Source organism: Sus scrofa, chromosome 3 (assembly GCF_000003025.6).
Source record: "Sus scrofa isolate TJ Tabasco breed Duroc chromosome 3, Sscrofa11.1, whole genome shotgun sequence".
In the NCBI taxonomy this organism is placed as follows: Eukaryota; Metazoa; Chordata; class Mammalia; order Artiodactyla; family Suidae; genus Sus; species Sus scrofa.
Window position 1 is genome coordinate 4,287,859 of NC_010445.4, and position 20,689 is coordinate 4,308,547.

At 40.1% G+C, this 20,689-nt stretch overlaps 1 protein-coding gene across 3 annotated transcripts in view; it reads right to left on the minus strand.

Annotated features, from left to right (window-relative positions):
* Positions 1-20,689, minus strand: part of RNF216 (ring finger protein 216) — a 171,012-nt gene that overhangs the window by 129,412 nt on the left and 20,911 nt on the right. For 2 of the 3 annotated variants that reach the window (XM_021086050.1, XM_021086049.1), the window contains exons 3-5: positions 15,927-16,060; positions 1,460-2,317; positions 280-356 (exon numbers count right to left, since the gene is read on the minus strand). In XM_021086050.1, the coding sequence (XP_020941709.1) occupies positions 280-356; positions 1,460-2,317; positions 15,927-16,060 (1,069 nt within the window). The remainder of the gene's footprint in view (positions 1-279; positions 357-1,459; positions 2,318-15,926; positions 16,061-20,689) is intronic. The other variant, XM_021086051.1, reaches the window with a different exon arrangement.

Genomic DNA, 20,689 nt, shown 5'->3' on the forward strand with positions numbered 1-20,689 from the left:
GTGGTGTAGGTTGCAGACGCGGCTCGGATCCTGCGTTGCTGTGGCTCTGGCGTAGGCCGGTGGCTATAGCTCCGATTCAATCCCTAGCCTGGGAACCTCCATGTGCCGTGGGAGCGGCCCAAGAAATAGCAACAACAACAACAACAACAACAACAAAAAGACAAAAAAAAAAGACAAAAAGACAAAAAGACAAAAAGACAAAAAAAAAAAAAAAAAAAAATTTTACATTATGTATATTTTACCGCAATGAAAAGAAAAAGGGCATGGTGGTGTACTTACACATTCAAATCATAGTAATTCTTCAAACGAATTATTTCCTCCACATACCCATTTGCTACATCTGGAAATCTTACTTCCTAGAAAGGAATAAAAACATTATTTATATTTCATCCCCTAGAACAAGTTATAATAAAAAACAGATGGCAAAACATATATAAAATGATTAAAGACTAGAAGAGGACTGTAAAGTAGGTTTGTATCCAGCTTAAAACTTCACTCAAGGAGCCGAGTTATCTATCTACACAGAAAATGGAATTTAGAAAGATCCCTAGAGAGCACTTGGCCTCTGTCCCCGTATTTTGCACATCCATTCTTCATTCTTTCAATGAACACTGAACATCTCTGCCCAGGCAAAAGGAGCCTAAAGATGAATAAAGGGAGTTCCCTTGTGGTACAGTTGGTTAAGAATCTGATCTTGTCACTGCAGCAGGTGGGTGGCTGTGTGGTGCACGTGTGATCCCTGGCCCGGGAACATTCATTCACATGCTGTGAGCAAGGTCAAAAAAATTTTTAGAAAGGACCATTCAAAGGCAAACCACAGCCCATAAAATCCTGCATTACTTTCTAGGTTAGTACTATTAACAGAGGTTGGTACAAAGACGGAAGTTTTCTATTCTGTGTTTTCCAACATAGTACCAGTTCAGTCCCCTGTGGCTACTCAGTACTTAAAATCTGACTGGTGCTGGTGGAAATACAACTTTAATTTTATTTACTTGTATGACATTTAAACAGCCAAAATGAGGCTACCACTATGGACAGTGCAGCTCTAGGTAAACGTATAAACCTGCTTCAAGGGTTAGAATTTGGAGTTAACACAATTCCTTTTTAAAAACTGGGCAGCCTAATGGTTTAGGATTTGGCATTGTCACTGCTGTGGTTCAGGTTTGATCCCTGGCCCAGGAACTTGTGCATGCCACAGGCAAGGCCAAAAAAGATCCCCTACCCCAAACCAAAAACCAGAACCAGGAGGACGGCTGCTATGACAGCATGAGAACACCCATGATCTGCAGCTAGAACCCTAGAGGGCTTGCTGGGGGCTGAAGGGGAGCTAAAGGAATCCCAATTCAACTTTCCTATCTTCAGAGTATCCTTCTCATCCACACTCACAACGCTTTTGCAATAAAAGAAAACTCCATATATTTAGTGTCTGTAAGTATTTACCTGTCAAGATAAAACTTACTGTTTCTTTCACTAATAGTGCAACGAGTTCTTGATCTACATCAGGAGCTTCTTGCCCCCAAAGGTTTTCCAAGTTGGGCTCCTGAGTTCCTTGCAGTGGAAAGGCTGGACCTGGCTCTTCATCGTCTATTGCTAACTGCTGGTCTTCAAGCTCTCCCAGAGGATGTGCAGGCTGAGGAGAAGAAGGGCCTGGAATCCCATCCTGCTGGGTTTCTGGTCTTGGAAAAGCTGGTCTTAGGAAAGTGGACCCTGGGGGTTCATGCTGATACAACAGTGGGCCCAGTTCTGCTTCAGGCTGCCGCTCCTGGGGAACAACCTGGTTTGTTATCTCACGGGGCTGTTGGTTCAGAGACTGGAAGTAAGGATGGTCTAACCAGCAGTCTTCTTCAATGGCCTGGTCATCTAGGATATCAGCTGATTCTCCGAGGTTTGATAAAAGCTCTGTCTCTGAGTCTTCAGATGACTGGTTCTGAGGGTCCAAAGGACCTCTCTCTGAAAAAAGAAGGCTACCTTCTTCCAAAATAATGATTTTCTGCTCTGACCGGGGATTGACAATGTCATTTGTGGCTTGGTTATGACTTGGTCCAGGCTTGGGTTCTCTCTCCTTTTGGCCACTTGGCTTAATGAATTCAGAAACTCCAGGAGGCCCAAGATCTAGAAATTCACCGTAGTCATCCTCAGAATCATCCTGTGCCCCAGAATCAAACAATGAGCTGTTACACACAGAAAAAAAGCCATTCTTATCTGATTCAAAGGCTGCTCTAGGCTTTTTAGGCCTTTCTTCTCCCAATCTTTTGAGATCTTGCCACTGGGCAGCTGGTTTGATGAGATTGGGTCGTGATGTCTGAGGTTTATTTGTCTAAGAAAAAATGAAATTTTAATAATAATAATTCAATTTCTTTCCTATGTCTATACCTCATGTACTTATTTTGAGCTTCTTAAGTACAACAGGAAAGAAACAAAAAAAAAAACACCCTCCCCCATGAATTTATCTTCACGTTTATCTTAACTTCGAAGTTTCATCACACTATAGTAACTATAAGAATCAAAGTAGTCATTCATAGATTGAAGCCTGAGTTATAGTTTGAATTATAATTTCACCTGGGACCACTGAAACAAAAATAACTTGCACAGTAGAGAGAATGAAAGAATGACAATACAGTAGAGGAATGAGAAATGTTCAATAAACACATGAAAAGAATCTAAATCTCATTAGTAACTCAGAAAATGCAAATTAAAACAAGATCCCACCCTTCTCCCCGGAAGAATCCAAAGAGCTTTTAGTTAGACAATGTCAAACATGGGATGTGGGAAAACTCTTGTACTATCATTCATGACCAGTGACTTTAGGAGAGAAATTTGGTCTTTTTTTTTTTTTTTTTTTAATGTATACCCTGGGAGTTCCCATCACGGCTCAGTGGAAACGAATCTGACTAGCATCCATGAGGATGCAGGTTCGATCACTGGCCTTGCTCAGTAGGTTAAGGATCTGGCATTGCCGTGAGCTGTGGTGAAGGCCAGCGGCTACAGCTCTGATTCAACCCCTAGCCTGGGAACCTCCATGTGACGTGGGTCAGCCCTAAAAAGACAAAAAAAAAAAAAAAAAAAAAAAAAAGAAAAAAAAAAAAGGAATATCCTTACGATCTTTCAATATCACTTTTTTTTTTTTTTTGTCTTTTGTCTTTTTGTCTTTTGTTGTTGTTGCTATTTCTTGGGCCGCACCCACGGCATATGGAGGTTCCCAGGCTAGGGGTTGAATTGGAGCTGTAGCCACCGGCCTCCGCCAGAGCCACAGCAACGCGGGATCCGAGCCACATCTGCAACCTACACCACAGCTCACGGCAACGCTGGATCGTTAACCCACTGAGCAAGGGAAGGGACCAAACCCGCAACCTCATGGTTCCTAGTCGGATTCGTTAACCACTGCGCCACGACGGGAACTCCTCAATATCACTTTTCAGTATCTATTCTATAAAACTTTATGTATCCAAAGGGGGCGTATACAAACATATTCACTGTCACACTGCTTGTTATATAAAAAGAAAAAATTGGAGACATTCTAAAGTTTGTCCCTAAACAAACAGTTAAGTCAACTATTATTTACCTGCTCTACATAATACTCTTGAAGTCCCCACCCCTCCAAAAAGGTAGCTCTTTATGTAATGAAATGGAAAGCTTACAAAGAAATTTTAAGTGAAGAAAAGTTACATCATACACAGAATGATTCTCTTCTTTAAAAAATTAAATACAGACATAAACATACATTTCTAAAAGCGTATATTTCTACATATACATATATTTTCTAGAAGCATTATATATAAATATACACACACAAATATACATATATATAGAAAGAAACACACACACAAATATGAATTCAAAGAAAAAGATCTGGAAGGATACATGCCAAGCTGGAGACAACAGTTCCTTTGGGAAATCTCTGGGGCAGAAGGGGCTGGTTGAAGAGACTTTACTTTTATCTGTATTGTTTCACTTTCTACAGAGAATGCAATCATGTGTTCCTTATAAATTTAAAAAGTGGAATGGCCAATTTTAAGGTAACAGAATAAAGATGTCTCTGACCCTTCTCTTCTCTGAAATAACCCCAATCCAGATAAGAGAATGAGACATAAAACTAAAAATCTTGGATGAAACCACCAGACATTTGTGATCACAAATGACAATATACACTGACAAGGAGATGAGGAGATAAACACAGTGAGTGGAATAAAACTGGGTTTCAGGGAAAGCGGAGAAAGCTTCAGACAGCCAGAGCTTTCCCAAACAGGTGGTGCACCCTGGGGGTGAAAGCGACTTCCCCTGTTTGGAACAATGGGTACCTCCACTCTATGTGACAGCAAGGATTTTCTGAGGAGGTTGGACTGAATGCAGACATACAGCTTGCCTGAGGCAGGCTGTCAGTGAGGCGGGATGGAAAGAGCTGGGCTGCTCTGGAACTGGTAATCTCTGCCAGGCAGTAAGAAATAATGGCCCAGCAGTTCTCGCCGTGGCTCAGCGGAAACAAATCTGACTAGTATCCATGAGGACGCAGGTCTGGTCCCTGGCCTCCCTCAGTGGGTTTAAGAATACAGTGTTAGGAGTTCCCGTCGTGGCGCAGTGGTTAACGAATCCGACTAGGAACCATGAGGTTGCGGGTTCGATCCCTGCCCTTGCTCAGTGGGTTAACGATCCGGCGTTGCCGTGAGCTGTGGTGTAGGTTGCAGACGCGGCTCGGATCCCGCGTTGCTGTGGCTCTGGCGTAGGCCGGTGGCTACAGCTCCGATTCGACCCCTGGCCTGGGAACCTCCATATGCCGTGGGTGCAGCCCAAGAAATAGCAACAACAACAACAACAACAAAAAAAGACAAAAAAAAAAAAAAAAAAAGAATACAGTGTTACCATGAGCTCTGGTATAGGTTGCAAACATGGCTCGGATGTGGCGTTGCTGTGGCTGTGGTGTAGGCCGGCAGCTACAGCTCTGATTCGACCCCTAGCCTGGGAACCTCCATATGCCACAGGTGCAGCCCTAAAAAGTCAATAATAATAATAATAATAATAGCACTGGCCCAAAAAGTATACATGTATGTAAACACCCTCTCCTGCACCCCTCAACATTCTCTGTCATAGGAAGGAGAATTTCTGCTAGACACAAATAGTGCCTGAGCCCTTCTCCAACATAACTGCCTACAAAGAGCTGGTCCAGAAAAACTTCAATTGCATTCAAAGTTGAATAATAATAATAAAAAACCCAACCAGTGTAGAAATTATATAAAGGTATCTAACTATTGAAAAAATAAGTGGTAGATGAGTGATACATATGATGAAATCAGTACTATTCAGTGAATGAAATGAGAAAAGAGAGAAGCAAGAACACAAAGACGTAATGAAATAATTATTTATTTAACCTAAATGTTTTAAATCGTAATTTTGCAGAAACAAGGTAACCATCAAAAGCTGGGAGGGAAAAGACAGATGCTAAGGGTCAAAAGATACACTTAAAGCTGATAAATGAGGCGTTTACTTGTGGGGCAATGGGTTAAGGATCTGGCATTATCACTGTTGTGGTTTGTTTGTTTTAAGGCTACACCTGCAGCATATGGAAGTTCCCAGGCTTGGGGTCAAATTGGAGGTGCAGCTGCCAGCCTACACCACAGCCACAGCAACTCGGAATCTGAGCCACACCTGTGACCTACACCACAGCTCATGGAAATGCTGGATCCTTAACCCACTGAGTAAGGCCAGGGATCAAACCTACATCCTCATGGATACTACTCAGGTTGGTAACCCAGTGAGCCACAATGGAAACTCCCACTGCTGTGGTTTTGATCCCTGGTTTTCTGGGACCTCCTGCGTGCCATGGGTGTGGCAAAAACAACAACAACAACAAAAAAAAAAACCTGAAAAATCAATCCCAGGACATATGTATGGATAGCATTTCAAAATGTACAAGTACTAAAAGAACCAAAAAACCCAAAACAAAATGATTAAGGATACAAATCTTTCAAACTATCGGCAAGAACACATGCTACCACATAAGTAAAAACAAAACCTCAAAGATGCAGAGAATATAGTGAAAGATTTTTTTTTCTTTTTATAGCTATACCTGCAGCATATGGAAGTTCGCAGGCTAGGGGTCAAATCGGAGGTGCAGCTGCCGGCCTACACCACAGCCACAAGCAACACCAGATCTGAGCCTCATCTGCAACCTACGATGCAGCTTGCAGCAGTGCCAGATCTTTAACCCACTGAGGCCAGGGATCAAATCAGCATCCTTATGGAGACTATGCTGGGTTCTCAACGCACTGAGCCACAACAAATACTCTGTGAAAGATTATTTTAAAAGCAATAGAGGAATTCCTACCATGGTGCAATAGTTTAAGAATCCGAATGCAATGGCTTGGGTCAATATGGAGGCACAGGTCCAATTCCTGGCCTGGTGCTGTGGGTTTGAGCCCACTTTGCACATGCGCAAAGACACACAAGTGGGTTTCTGATTCTAGTAATGACATGCTAGATTATTCACATCAACCCTTCTACTAGGTAAAACCTGAAATCCTGGTCAAAATATCAAAGCAAAACCAAAAGAGCTATTGAAGAAGGCCTCAGAGATCTAGAGGACAGGACCAAGGAGGAAGAAGTCCAACAAAATACGTTCCACACTGGGTACTTTTCCTCTACAGATGCACTTGCCAATCTCAGACCTGGGGGAAGAATGAGAAGATGAATGAAACGTTTTATATCCTTTTTGCGCAGCTAAGTGCACAAAAACCAGAATTCAGAACTCACCATGGTGGGAAGTTCTGGTAAATCTCAAGCTCTAGGGTGAGTCCTCGCAGGGCTAACACCCGTGAAGTAGGGTAATCAGGAAATATGCTGGACTTGCCAGTAGCTGAATCCTAGTTCTGAGAGTTTAAAATCCCTAAACCTGAGATTGCTGGTCTCCCTAACCTTCTCTGAGAAAAGATGTGGGCTCTCTACGAAGAAAGATGAACATAATCTAGAACCTCAACATTTTCATACACAATGACGACCACCATTCAAGAAAAAATAGCCAGGCATATAAGAAGCTGATACAACAAACATTACAGAAAACCCAAAACAGAGAAGTAACAGACAACAGAAACAAATCTACAGGTTTCATATAGTGAAGCTATTAGACATGGATTCTAAAATAACATGCTTATTAGCATGCTGAAGGAAATAGAAGACTGGATTGAAAATTTCAGGAGTTCCCACTGTGGCTCAGTGGCAATGAACCTGACTAGTATCCATGAGGATAAGAGTTCGATCCCTGGCCTCGCTCAGTGGGTTAAGGACACTGGGTTGAGGTTAGCTGTGGTATAGGCCGGCCACTACAGCTCTGATTCGACTCCTAGCCTGGGAACTTCCATATGCCACAGGTGTAGCCTTTAAAAAAAAAAGAAAGAAAAGAAAATTTCAGCAGAGGACTAGAAATCGTTAGGAAGAAAGAAAAAATAAACAATCAAATGGAAATTCCAAAATGCCAAAATACAATAATTGAGATTAGAATTCAATGGATGGGTACACAGCATTTTAAATAAACGTAACTGAAGGGAAAAATTAATGAACTGAAAGACAAATCAGAAAAAAATCGCCAGAATAGGGCATAGAAATACAAAATGATAATCAGTTAAGAGAATAGGAGACATAAAGAATAGAGTGAAAAGGTTTTACTGTGTAACTAAAGTTCCAAAAGAAGGAAAGTGAGATAAGAAGCAATATTTGAAGATGAAATACAAATATTCAAGGCGAATAGCTTGATTTCAGTTCTGAAGATCTAAGCAGGATGAGAGAAAAAAAAAAAAATCACCAGAGAGCTAGATATTGCATAGGAAGACTGCATAAATCAAATACAAATATAAAAATTTAAAGCAACAGCACATACTGCTTTCAAATTCAAAATAAGATTGACTGAGTTTTCAACAGAAAAATGGAAGCCAGAAAATACTGGAACAGTATCTTCCTTGTGTCAAAAGAAAATAACCACCACATCAAATTGTATACTCAATGAAAATATCAGAATCACTGTGAAGAAAATCCTAAGTAATGTTCTTTATGTAGAATAAAAATAATTTCAGTTTTAAGGCCAGAGATGTAGAAAAGAAGAGCAACAAAAAAGACAAATATTTGGATGTGGTGAAGTGATTACTGACTGCATAAAACAAACAAACAAAAACATTATTTAAGTAGGGAGGTGAATGAACAGAGTTAAAGTGTTCCAAAGTCTTTACAATAACCAGGAAGAGTTTAAAAAAGTAATATACATTAATGCCTCTATGATGTGAGAAAGCCTGAACTAGCCCTTAAAATAGACCATAGGTTTTAGACATGATATCAAAACTGTGACCAATGGAAAAATAGATAAACTGAACATCAAAGTTTAAAACTTTTGGGCTTAAAGGGCACTATCGAAAAAGTAAAAGGCAATTCACAAAATGAGTGAAAATATCCACAAATCAGTTATCTGATAAGGCAGAGTATTCGGAATGTATAAAGACTGAATAAAAAGAACACTTTAAAAATGGGCAAAAGATCTGCTCAGACATTTCTCCAAAGAAGATAAACAAATGGTCAATATGCCCATGAACAGGGGCTCAACGTCATTAGCCAAAGGGAAATAAAAAATCAAAACCATAATGAGATACCACTTCACACCCAAGAGGATGGCTATAATAAGAAAGATAGGGAGTTCCTGTTGTGGCTCAGAAGATGAAGGGATGAAGGATCCAATGTTACCTCTGCAAGGATGCAGGTTCGATCCCTGGCCTCACTCAGTGGGTTAAGGGATCCGGCACTGCCGTGAGCTGTGATACATAAGTCACAGATGTGGCGAGGATCCTGAGTTGCTGTGGTGTAGGCTGGCAACTTCAGCTCCAATTTGACCCTAGCCTGGGAACTTCCATTTGCTCCAGGTGTGGCTGTTAAAAAAAAAAAAAAAAAAAAAAAGGCAGCAATTATTGGTGAGAATATGGAAAACTAAAACCTTTCCACACTAGTGATAAGAATGTAAAATGGTGCTACTATGGAAAGCAGTCTGGCAGAGGAAAATACAGAGTTACCTTATGATCAGGCAATTCCATTTCTAGGTATACACCTGAATGCTTGTGCTCACTGCTTCAGCCCCCCCGGTCCAGGTGTTGAAATCCTAACCACCAAAGGTAATGGTATTAGTAGGAAGAGTCTTTGGGAGGTGGTTTAAGTTGTAAGGGTAGAAGGAGCCCTCATATCATGAATGGGATTAATGCCTTTGTAAGGGAGGCTCAGGAGTTCCCATCGTGGCACAGCGGAAATGAATCTGACCAGGAACCATGGGGTTGCCAGTTCGATCCCTGGCCTCGTTCAGTGGGTTAAGGATCCAGCGTTGCTGTGAGCTGTGGTGTAGGTCGCAGACGCGGCTCGGATCCTGCATTGCTGTGGCTGTGGTGTAGGCCATTGGCAACAGCTCCAATTAGACCCCTAGCCTGGGGATCTCCACATGCTGCGGGTATGGCTATAAAAATACAAAAGACGAAAGGAAGGAAGAAAAGAAAGAAAGAGAAAGAAAGAAACGAAATGAAAAGAAAAGAAAGAAAGAAAGGTTCAGAGAGATCCCTAGCTCCTTCTGCCATGTAAGGACCCAGTGAGAACTAGGAGGAGGATATTCTCGCAATCATGCTGGAGCCTTGATCTTGGACTTCCCAACCTCCAGAAGAGTGAGCAATACATTGCTGGTTTATAAGCTATGAGTAGCTGCATATTTTATTATAGCAGTCCAAATGGACTAAGCCAAGACTCAAGAAAAACAACAACACATGTCCACAGAAAATCTTCTACATGAATGTTCACAGTAGCTTTATTCATTATTCATAATACAAAAAAAGTGGAAGCAACCCAAATGTCCATCAACTGATGAAAGGCTAAACATAAACATGTAGCATATCCACACACGGAATGATGAGGAATGAACTGAGCAATAAAAATGAATAAAGTACTGATTCATGCTTCATCACAGATAAACCTTGAAAACATTATGCTAAATGAAAGACACCTGTCACAAAGGACCAAATATTATATAATACCATGCATATAAAATGTCCAGAATAGGCAAATTTATATAGACAGAGGGGAGGTCAGGGGTTCTGAGGACTGGGTGGAAGAGGAGGGAGGAGGTAAGATAATAGTTAGCTCATCAGGTCAAGAAAAAAGGCAAAACAAAACAAAACAAAAAACAAGTAGACTAAGATACCCAAGGAAAATGGAGGAATCATAGATTCAAGTAGAAAGAACAGGCTATTTTGTTTAATTCTATTAAATACACTAAAAAAAAAAAAAAAGGTGAAGAAATAAGTGATTTTCTAGAAAAATATCAGTCAACAAAACTGATATGAAAGCAATAGAAAATCTAGGCATGTCAATTACCACAGAGGAAGCTGAAAGTTTCAAAGTTCCATGAAAAGCAAATACCTTTAGGGTAAATTCTACCAAATCTTTTAAAAACAGGTAACTCTAGAATTATCTAAGACATTTTATCAGAGCACAGAAAAAGAAGAAAACGTCTACGCTTTTCATGAAGTGAGAATCATGCTTACAAAAAAATGTGTCAAGGATAACAGAGGCACACGCCCACCCCTATGGGCCAAGATCTATGGAGAAAATTCTAAATAAATCTAAGCAAATGGAAGCCAACAACACATTACTATTATATTATAATACTATTACCAAGGAAGGTCTCCCCAGAGACAAAATAATTTTCCACATTAACAGATTTTTAAAAGTTACCTAATAATTGCTATAGATGCTGAGACTGAATGTGACTGAATTCTATACTTATTCATAATAAAAACCTGAAATAAAGTAGATGGTCCCTTCCTTAACATAATTTTTAAAAAATGGTATCTCAAGCAAAAAGTCACTATCACAGTGAAGAGATATTACAAGCATTCCTATTTATGTCATATTTATGTCAGTGGCTATGTTTTCTTTTTTTCTTTTTGGGTCTTTTTAGGGTCACACCTGTGGCATACGGAGGTTCCTGGGATAGGGGTTCAACTGGAGCTGCAGCTGCCGGCTTACACCACAGCGACAGCAGTGCCAGATCTGAGCCGTGTCTGTGACCTACACTAGAGCTCAGGGCAGTGCCAGATTCTTAACCCACTGATCAAGGCCAGGGATACTAGTCGGGTTCGTAAACTGCTGAGCCACGACAGGAACTCCTATTTTTCTTATTCCTATCACCACTATTAATTTAAAATTTTTGACTACTTATCATTTGATATAATTAGACAAGTATAAAAAACTGGAAAGAAAGAAATTCTAAGTATCATTATTTACAGACAGATACGATCCCTTGAGAAATTAAGAGGGTTGGAGTTCCTGTTGTGGCTCAATGGGTTAAGGATTCAGAGTTGCTGTAAGCTGTGGGGTAGGTCATTGCAGACACGGCTTGGATCCTGTGTGGCTGTGGCTGTGGTGTAGGCCAGAGCTACAGCTCTGATTCAACCAACCCTAGCTGGGAACTTCCATAAGCTGCAGTTGTGGCCCTAAAAGAAAAGAAAAAAGGAGTTCCCATGGTGGTGCAGCGGAAATGAATCTGACTAGGAACCATGAGGTTGTGGGTTTGATCCCTGGCCTCGCTCAGTGGGTTAAGGATCTGGCGTTGCTGTGAGCTGTCCTGTAGGTCACAGATGCGGCTCGGATATGGTGTGGCTGTGGCCTAGGCCAGAAGCTGTAGCTCTGATTCAATCCCTAGCCTGGGAACTTCCATGTGCCACAGGTGTGGCCTTGGAAATAAAAAAAGGTTAAAAGGTACATGGAAAAAAGATGCCATTTATAAAAGCAAGAGAAAAGATAAAATAACCAGGGACAAACTTAAAAATGTTTAAGATCCACTACTACAAGCAACTACATGCCAATAAAATGGACTATCTAGAAGAAATGGACAAATTCTTAGAGAAGTACTATCTTCCAAGACTAAAGACGAAATAGAAAAGACGAATGGACCAATTGCAAGTACTGAAATTGAAACTGTGATTTAAAAAACTTCCAACAAACAAAAGTCCAGGACCAGACGCCTTCACAGGTGAATTCTATCAAACATTTAGAGAAGAGCTAACACCTATCCTTTTGAAACTACTCCAAAAAACTGCAGAGTAAGGAACACTCCCAAACTCATTCTAGAAGGCCACCATCACCCTGATATCAAAATCAGACAAAGATACCACAAAAAAAGAAAAGCAAAGGCCAATATCACTGATGAACATAGATACAAAAATCCTCAACAAAATACTAGCAAGCCTAATGCAACAATACATTAAAAAGGATTGTACATCATGATCAAGTGGGATTTATCCCTGAGATGCAAGGATTCTTCAATATTTGCAAATCAATCAGTGTGATACACCACATTAACAAACTGAAGAATAAAAACCATATGATACTCTCAACAGATGTAGAAAAAGCCTTTGACAAAATGCAACACTCGTTTCTGATAAAAGCCCTCCAGAAAGTGGGCATAGAGGGAACCTACCTCAACATAATAAAGGCCATATAAGACAAACCCAGAGCAAACATCATTCTCAATGGTGAAATGCTGAAAGAATTCCTACTTAGATTAGGAACAAGACAAGGATGTCTGCTCTTGCCACTACTATTTGACATAGTTTTGCAAGTTCTAGCCACAGCAATCAGAGAAGAAAAAGAAATAAAAGGAATCCAAATTGGAAAGAAGTAAAACTATCACTATTTGCAGATGACATGATACTATACCTAGAAAATACTAGAGCTACCAGAAAACTTATAGCTCATCAATGAACTTGGCAAAGTCACAGAATACAAAATTAATACAGAGAAATTGACTGCATGTCTATATACTAAGAATGAAAGATCAGAAGGACACATTAGGGAAACAATCCCATTTACCATCACATCAAAAAGAATAAAATACTTAGAAATAAACCTACATAAAGAGACCAAAGGCCTGTTCTCTGGAAACTACAAGATGCTGATGAAAGAAATCAAAGACAAAACAAACAGATGGAAAGACACATCATGCTCTTGGACTACAAGAATCAATATTATCAAAATGACTATACTACCCAAGGCAATCTACAGATTCAATGCAATCCCTATCAAATTACCACAGACATTTTTCACAGAACTAGAACAAAATATTTTAAAGTCTGTTTGGAAGCACAAAAGACCCAGAATAGCCAAAGCCATCCTGAGAAAGAAAAATGGAGCTGGCGGAATCAGGCTCCCTGACTTCAGGCTATACTACAAAGCTGCAATCATTAAAACCATATGGTACTGGCACAAAAACAGAAATATGTATCAGTAGAAGAGGATAGAGTGCCCAGAATTAAACCCACACACCTACAGTCAACTAATCTATGACAAAGGAGGCAGGAATATACAATGGAGAAGACAGTCCCTTTAATAAGTGGTGCTGGGAAAACTGGACAGCTACATGTAAAAGAATGAAATTAGAACACTTGCTAACATCACACAAAAATAAACTCAAAATGGGTTAAAGACTTAGATATAAGGCCAGATACTAAAGTCTTAGACGAAAACATAGGCCAAACACTCTCCAACATAAACCACAGCAATATCTCCTCAGATACACCTCCAAGAGTAATGACAATAAAAATAAAAATAAATGGGACCTAGTTAAACTTAAAAGTATTTGCACAGCAAAGGAAACCCTAAACAAAATGAAAAGACAACCCACAGAATGGGAGAAAATATTTGCAAATGAAGCAACTGACAAAGGATTAATCTTCAAAATTTATCAACACCTCCTGCAGCTCAATACCAAAAAAACAAACAATGCCATCAAAAAATGGGCAGAAGATGTAAAGACAATTTTCCAAAGACGACATACAAATGGCCAAAAAACACATGAAAAGATGTTCAACATCACTCATTATTAGAGAAATGCAAATAAAAACTACTATGTTGTACCACTTTACATCGCCCAGAATAGCCATCATCAAAAAGTCTACAAACAATAAATGCTGGAGAGGGTGTGTAGAAAAGGGAAGCCTCTTATTACATCGTTGGTGGAAATGTAAATTGGTTGAAGCCACTGTGGAAGACACTATGGAGATTCCTCAGAAAACTAAAAACAGAATTACCTTTTTTTCTTTTCTTGTCTTTTTTTTTAGGGCCGCACCCATTCGGCATGTGAAGGTTCCCAGGCTAGGGATCAAATCAGATCTGTTGCTGCTGGCCTACACCACAGCCACAGTAATGCTGGATCCAAGCTGCGTCTGCGACCTACACCACAGCTCATGGCAACGCCAGATCCTTAACCCACTGAGCGAGGCCAGGGATCGAACCTGCATCCTCATAGATACTAATACTAGTTGGGTTCACTAACCCTGAGCCATGACAGGAGCTCCTAGAATTACCATTTGATCCAGCAATCCCACTCCTGGGCATCTAGCCAGAGAAAACCATGACTCAAAAAGATACGTGTATCCCAATGTTCATTGCAGCACTATGTACAACAGTCAAGACATGGAAGCATAAATGTCCATTGACAGATGAGTGGATAAAGAAGATGTGGTACATATACACAACGGAATATTAACCAGCCATTAAAAAGAAAGAAATAATGGCATTTGCAGCAACATGGATGGACCTAGAAATTATCATGCTAAGTGAAGTTAGTCAGACAGTGAGACACCAATGCTATAGGCTATCACTTACATGTGGAATCTAAAAAAAAGGACACAATGCATTTCTTTGCAGAACAGATAATGACCCACAGACTTTGAAAAACGTAAGGGTTTTTTTTTTTGTTTTTTGTTTTGTCTTTTTGCCATTTCTTGGGCCACTCCCACGGCATATGGAGGTCCCCAGGCTAGGGGTCGAATCGGACCTGTAGCTGCCAGCCTACGCCACAGCCACAGCAGCACAGGATCCGAGCCGCGTCTGCGACCTACACCACAGCTCGTGGCAACACCAGATCCCTAACCCACTGAGCAAGGGCAGGAACCCGCAACCTCATGGTTCCTAGTTGGATTCGTTAACCACTGCGCCACTATGGGAATTCCAAACTTAAGGTTTTTAAAGGGGGTGGGGGTTTGGGATAGAAATGCTATAAAACTGGGTTGTGATGATCACTGTACGACTATTAACATAATAAAATTCACTGAGTTAAAAAAAATGTTTAAGATCCATAGTAAGAAGAATTCAAAATGCTCTGCATGAGGGACACAAAGGAAAGTTAGACTAAATGGAAAGACAAAACTTGTTCTATAACAATAAAATTAAACTGTTAGAATTAGAAAAGCTGATCTTAAAATCTGTATTAAAATATAAACACAAACATATCCTGGATGATTCTGAAAAATGTAGAGTGATAAGGGGAGATGAGCACTACCTGTTGTTAAGATACATTATAAGGTTGTAGTAATTACAACAGTGTGGACCAGTATATGAATAGTCAGAAAGAGCAACAGTGCCTAAGTTAAGTTCAGAAACAGACCAAAATACATGGCTTCTAAGCTAAGGGGACATCAGGGAGGGTGCAAAGGGGGTTGTTCTCAGAAATGTGGAACAAGGGAGTTCCTGTCGTGGCGCAGCTGAAACGAATCCAACTAGGAACTGCGGGTTCCATCCCTGGCCTGGCTCAGTGGGTTAGGGATCTCGCATCGCCGTGAGCTGTGGTGTAGGTCGCAGATGTGACTCAGATCTGGCGTTGCTATGGCTCTGGTGTAGGTCAGCAGCAACAGCTCTGATCTGCCTCCTAGCCTGGGAACCTCCATATATCTCAGGTATGGCCCTAAAAGGACAAAAGACAAAAAAAAAAAAAAAAATGCAGAACAAGTGCAAACAAATAGTGTAGAGCACAGGAGGTGCTCTCAGCTGTTCTACAAGGCCCCTACCCACTACTGAGTGGTTGAAGAATCAATTATTAACTTGCAATAATGGCTCTGAATGGTAAGTTTCAGAAAACTCACCTCTGTCAGGATGACATCATCATCCAGGTCCTCTTCATCATGGTGCTGAGGAGCTGGGGTAACCAGCATTGGAACCCCTTCCTCATCAGAGGAGTCAGATATAGTGATGGGTCCATCTCTGAGACTGATCCAGTCTAAAAGGAGGCAGAGACCACTGTTACCAGGAGGTGGGCATAACCACATTCCACTCAGCTCAACTCTGGCATGAAAAGGGTCAAACCTAAAGCCAAATTCATGGCTACCAGAGTGTTAACTTACCTCCAAGCACACGCACCCAAGAATTAAAATGAGCCATTGATCTTTGCCAATAATACATCCTGGGAATCACTAGAGAAAATCTGATAATTACTATGCTCGAGACTATCAACTTTTTCTTATACTAGTTTGGAGGAATGTCTTGATAATCTTATCGACTGCCAACATCTTAAAGGTGACATCATGGCCTCAGAACTCACTTCTTTTCCTCCAAGGGAATAAAACACTGTTTCATTCAAGCAGATAGGTGTGAAAAAACTTTCATTCAGAAACAGTAAAATTTTCACTTAACATTTAAAATATTAAAATTTGCTTAGATGTAAACCTTAAATATCATTTATGCAAACATATTTCAGTGTTTTAGTCAAACACACATTTAGCATCTATAAAGTAATTTAACCTTCCCAGTTTCCTTGTAAACAAAACGAGTTAAATTAACCATCTATATGTGGTAACTGTGTTCAAGGTCTCTAACTCCTTTTATTTGTTTGAAGATATATCATGTTTGATATGAATTACTGGATAACACAAACTGGTAATTCCTCTATTAAAGCTCTAGTATTTTTCTCAAGGTTAGTAACTCATATATTTTCATGGTACCCAATAATCTGCAAAGCAATCTAAAATCTATTACTTCATTTCATTCCTATAACAGAGCTGTGGTGATGCCAAGGACAGCAGTTTAAAACTGCTAAGTCCATGGGAATCTCAGGAGTTCCCGTCATGGCGCAGTGGTTAACGAATCTGACTAAGAATCATGAAGTTGTGGTTTCGATCCCTGGCCTTGCTCAGCGGGTTAAGGATCTGGCATTGCCATGAGCTGTGGTGTAGGTTGCAGACAAGGTTCAGATCCCGTGTTGCTGTGGCTCTGGCGTAGGCCAGCAGCTTCAGCTCCAATTAGACCCCTAGCCTGGGAACCTCCATGTGCTGCAAGAGCGGCCTAAGAAATGGCAAAGAGACCAAAAAAAAAAAATTAAATATAAATAAATAAAAAAAATAAAACTGATAAGTCCATGGGATCTAACGTCAGACTGCCTGGATTCAAATCTTAACTCCAGCACCTGGTAGCTACATGAAGCCATTATTTACTTCCTTAAAGCATCCATTTTAACATGAAAGAAAGGTTAACAACAGTGCCTACTTCAAATAACTGTATTAGTTGAGAAAATGCTTGCTTTTATTAAAGTTGCCTAATTTCAAATTCCTTAATAGAACATAGCCCTACAGGTATAGCTAAGTAGTTGCAACAGAGATGACACGATTTGGTTCTTAATTTCTAGGCTTTACTTCTTATCCAATATATGCACTTTAGGCTATAAGTTTTCTTCAAAACACGACATTAAATGCATTTCATAAGCTCCACTAGACTGTATTTCTTATTACCATGCAATTCAAAATATTTATAAAATAATGCAATTCGAGATACCGGATATCATGCAATTCAAAATATTTCCATTGATTTCTTCTTTGAACTATGGGTTGTCCTGAGGTATAGCCTTATTTTCCACACATACTAAATATTCTAAGTAAATTTCTGTAATTGATTTGTGGCTTGATTCTAATGTGGTTAGGTAACATAATCCATATGATTTCAATTCTTTGAAACTTGAAATTCGTTTTATGGCTCAAAATATGGTCAATTTTGGTAAACATGGAGTTCCCGTCATGGCTCAGTGGTTAACAAACCCGACTAGTATCCATGAGGACATGGGTTCCATGCCTGGCCTTGCTCAGTGGGTTAAGGATCTGGCATGGCTGTGAGCTGTGGTGTAGACTGCAGATGCTGCTTGGATCCCACATTGCTGTGGCTGTGGTGTAGGCCTGCAGCTGCAGCTCCAATTTGACCCCTAGCCTGGGAACCTCCATGTGTCGCAGGTGCGGCCCTAAAAAGACAAAAGATAAAAGACAAAAAAAAATTTTTTTTGGTAAACATAATAGGTGTAATATTCCACATGTCTATTATGTCAAATTTCTTGATTGTATACTTCCAATGTTCTATATTCACACAGATGTTTGTATACTTTCTTTCAGTTACTGAAACATTAAACCTCCCATTTTTTATTGTGAATTTGTCCAATTCTTCTTTTACTTCTGTCAATTTTTACTTTGTATATTTTGATAACATATGACTACATGTACAGAGATTAGAACTGTTTTATCTTCTAGACCTCTTTTTTTTTTTTGCTTTTTAGGGCCTTATGTGTAGCATGCGGAGGTTCCCAGGCTAGGGGTCGAATCGGAGCTGTAGCCACTGGCCTACACCACAGCCACAGCAACACCACATCCCAGTCGTTTCTGTGACCCACACCACAGCTCAAGGCAACGAAACACCGGATCCTTAACCTACTGAGCGAGGCCAGGGATCAAACCCACGTCCTCATGGATACTAGTTGGATTTGTTACAGCTGAGCCACAACTCCCTATTTTACCTTCGTTTTTGTTTTTTTGTTTTTTCTTTTTGTCTTTTTGCCATTTCTTGGGCCGCTCCTGCGGCATATGGAGGTTCCCAGGCTAGGGGTCGAATCGGACCTGTAGCTGCCAGCCTACGCCAGAGCCACAGCAACGCAGGATCCGAGCTGCGTCTGCGACCTACACCACAGCTCATGGCAACACCGGATCCTTAACCCACTGAGCAAGGGCAGGGATTGAACCTGCAACCTCATGGTTCCTAGTTAGATTCATTAACCACTGCGCCACAATGGGAACTCCTTTACCTTTGTTTTTAAGCCTAACTTCACTGGGCATTGAATTCCACGTGAATACTCTTCAGCAATTTAAGGAGGACTGATTTACTGATATACGCCATACCACAGATGAATCTCAAAAAAAATTACGTTGGGCAGAAGAATTCAGCAACAAGGAGTACATACTCTATGATTCCATTTATATGAAATTGTATAGTGACAACAAGCTTATCAACAGTTTCCTTAGGCCAGGAGTAGGGTGAGGACTGCCTGCAAAGGGGCATAAAGGAATCTTTCTGGATATGTTCTACATAATTAATTGAGGTGGTGGTTATATGGGTGTATTCATTTTTCAAAAGTCACTGAACTATACACTTAAAATGTGTACATTTACTTTGTATAAATTATACCTCAATAAAGATGATTAAAAAATTTTTAAAAACCTAAAGGGGATGGTATAATAAAAATTATTAATACAGCTAATAAAAACAAAACAAGCTCCAAAGTCAATAATTTCCCAAAAGAAATTAGTTGTTCTTAAACTCTGTTCAAGTATACTTAAGATCTAATTAAACAACACCAACCACATTAATTTGATATAAACGTTCAGAAAATCTGAAAATGATCTTATATACAAATTACAACTAGGATTTAAAACTTTCTGAATCACAACAAATTATGGCTGCAATCACTATCAAGTAAGAATACCCTACTAATAAAATCCTAAAAAAAAATCAGTATTTCTTGTTTTCATAATTTGCATACCTTAAGCAAATATATTATTCTCAATTTATTCGCTTCATAAAATCTGCTCAATTTCAAATGCTCCTAGAGCCATTATATAAACCTTTCCTTCTGCTAGGGCAAAAAATTTGCATAAGCATAAAATATTATCAATGGGAAAACACACACAAAGATGGTAAAACCTCTTCCATGGAATTTATACTTATGACCTTTTCCTACTCATCAGTATCATTTTTTTCCTTTTAACCCAGGTGTAATCGTGAACTAGGATCTGAAAGAAAATTTCACATGCATTTAGGAACCTTAGAGAAACGCAGGCTCCCTTCCCTTTATGAATCAACGAATTTTCCTCAATTTATTTATTTATTCATTCATTTTTGCTTTTTAGGGCCACATGTGCAGCATATGGAAGTTCCCAGGCTAGGGGCTGAATCAGAGCCGCAGCTGCTGGCTTACGCCACAGCAACGCAGGATCCAAGCTGCGTCTGTGACCTACACCACAGCTCACGACAACACAGGATCCTTAACCGCAAGTGAGGTCAGGGACGAAACCTGCGTACTCATGGATACTAGCTGGGTTCGTTACTGCTGAGTCACAATGGGAACTCCTCCCCCAATTTTAAACACTATAAAGCAAAAGAATACATGTCCTAAGATTCCCTGTAAGGCCAAACCAGAATCTTCTGGCAAAAAAGAAGTTAAGCATTATATGAGGGTCCAGGACCTTTAACACTTTCAAGACACAGAGGTCTGGTGGAGTGCTCATTTGCAGTCACTATTCCTTCAAAAACAGAACTAGAGTTCCCATTGCAGCTCAGTGGCTTAAGAACCCGACACAGTGTCTATGAGGATGGGGGTTCTATCCCTGGCCTCACTCAGTGGCTTAAGGATCTGGTGTTGCCATAAGCTGTGGTGTAGGTCACAGATGTGACTGGGATCTGGTATTGCCGTGGCTGTAGTGTAGGCCTACGACTGAGGCTCCCATTAGACCCCTAGCCTAGGAACTTTCATATGCCACAGGTGTGGCCATATTTAAAAAAAAAACAAACACAAAACCTGACAACCACCACTGTTCCCATT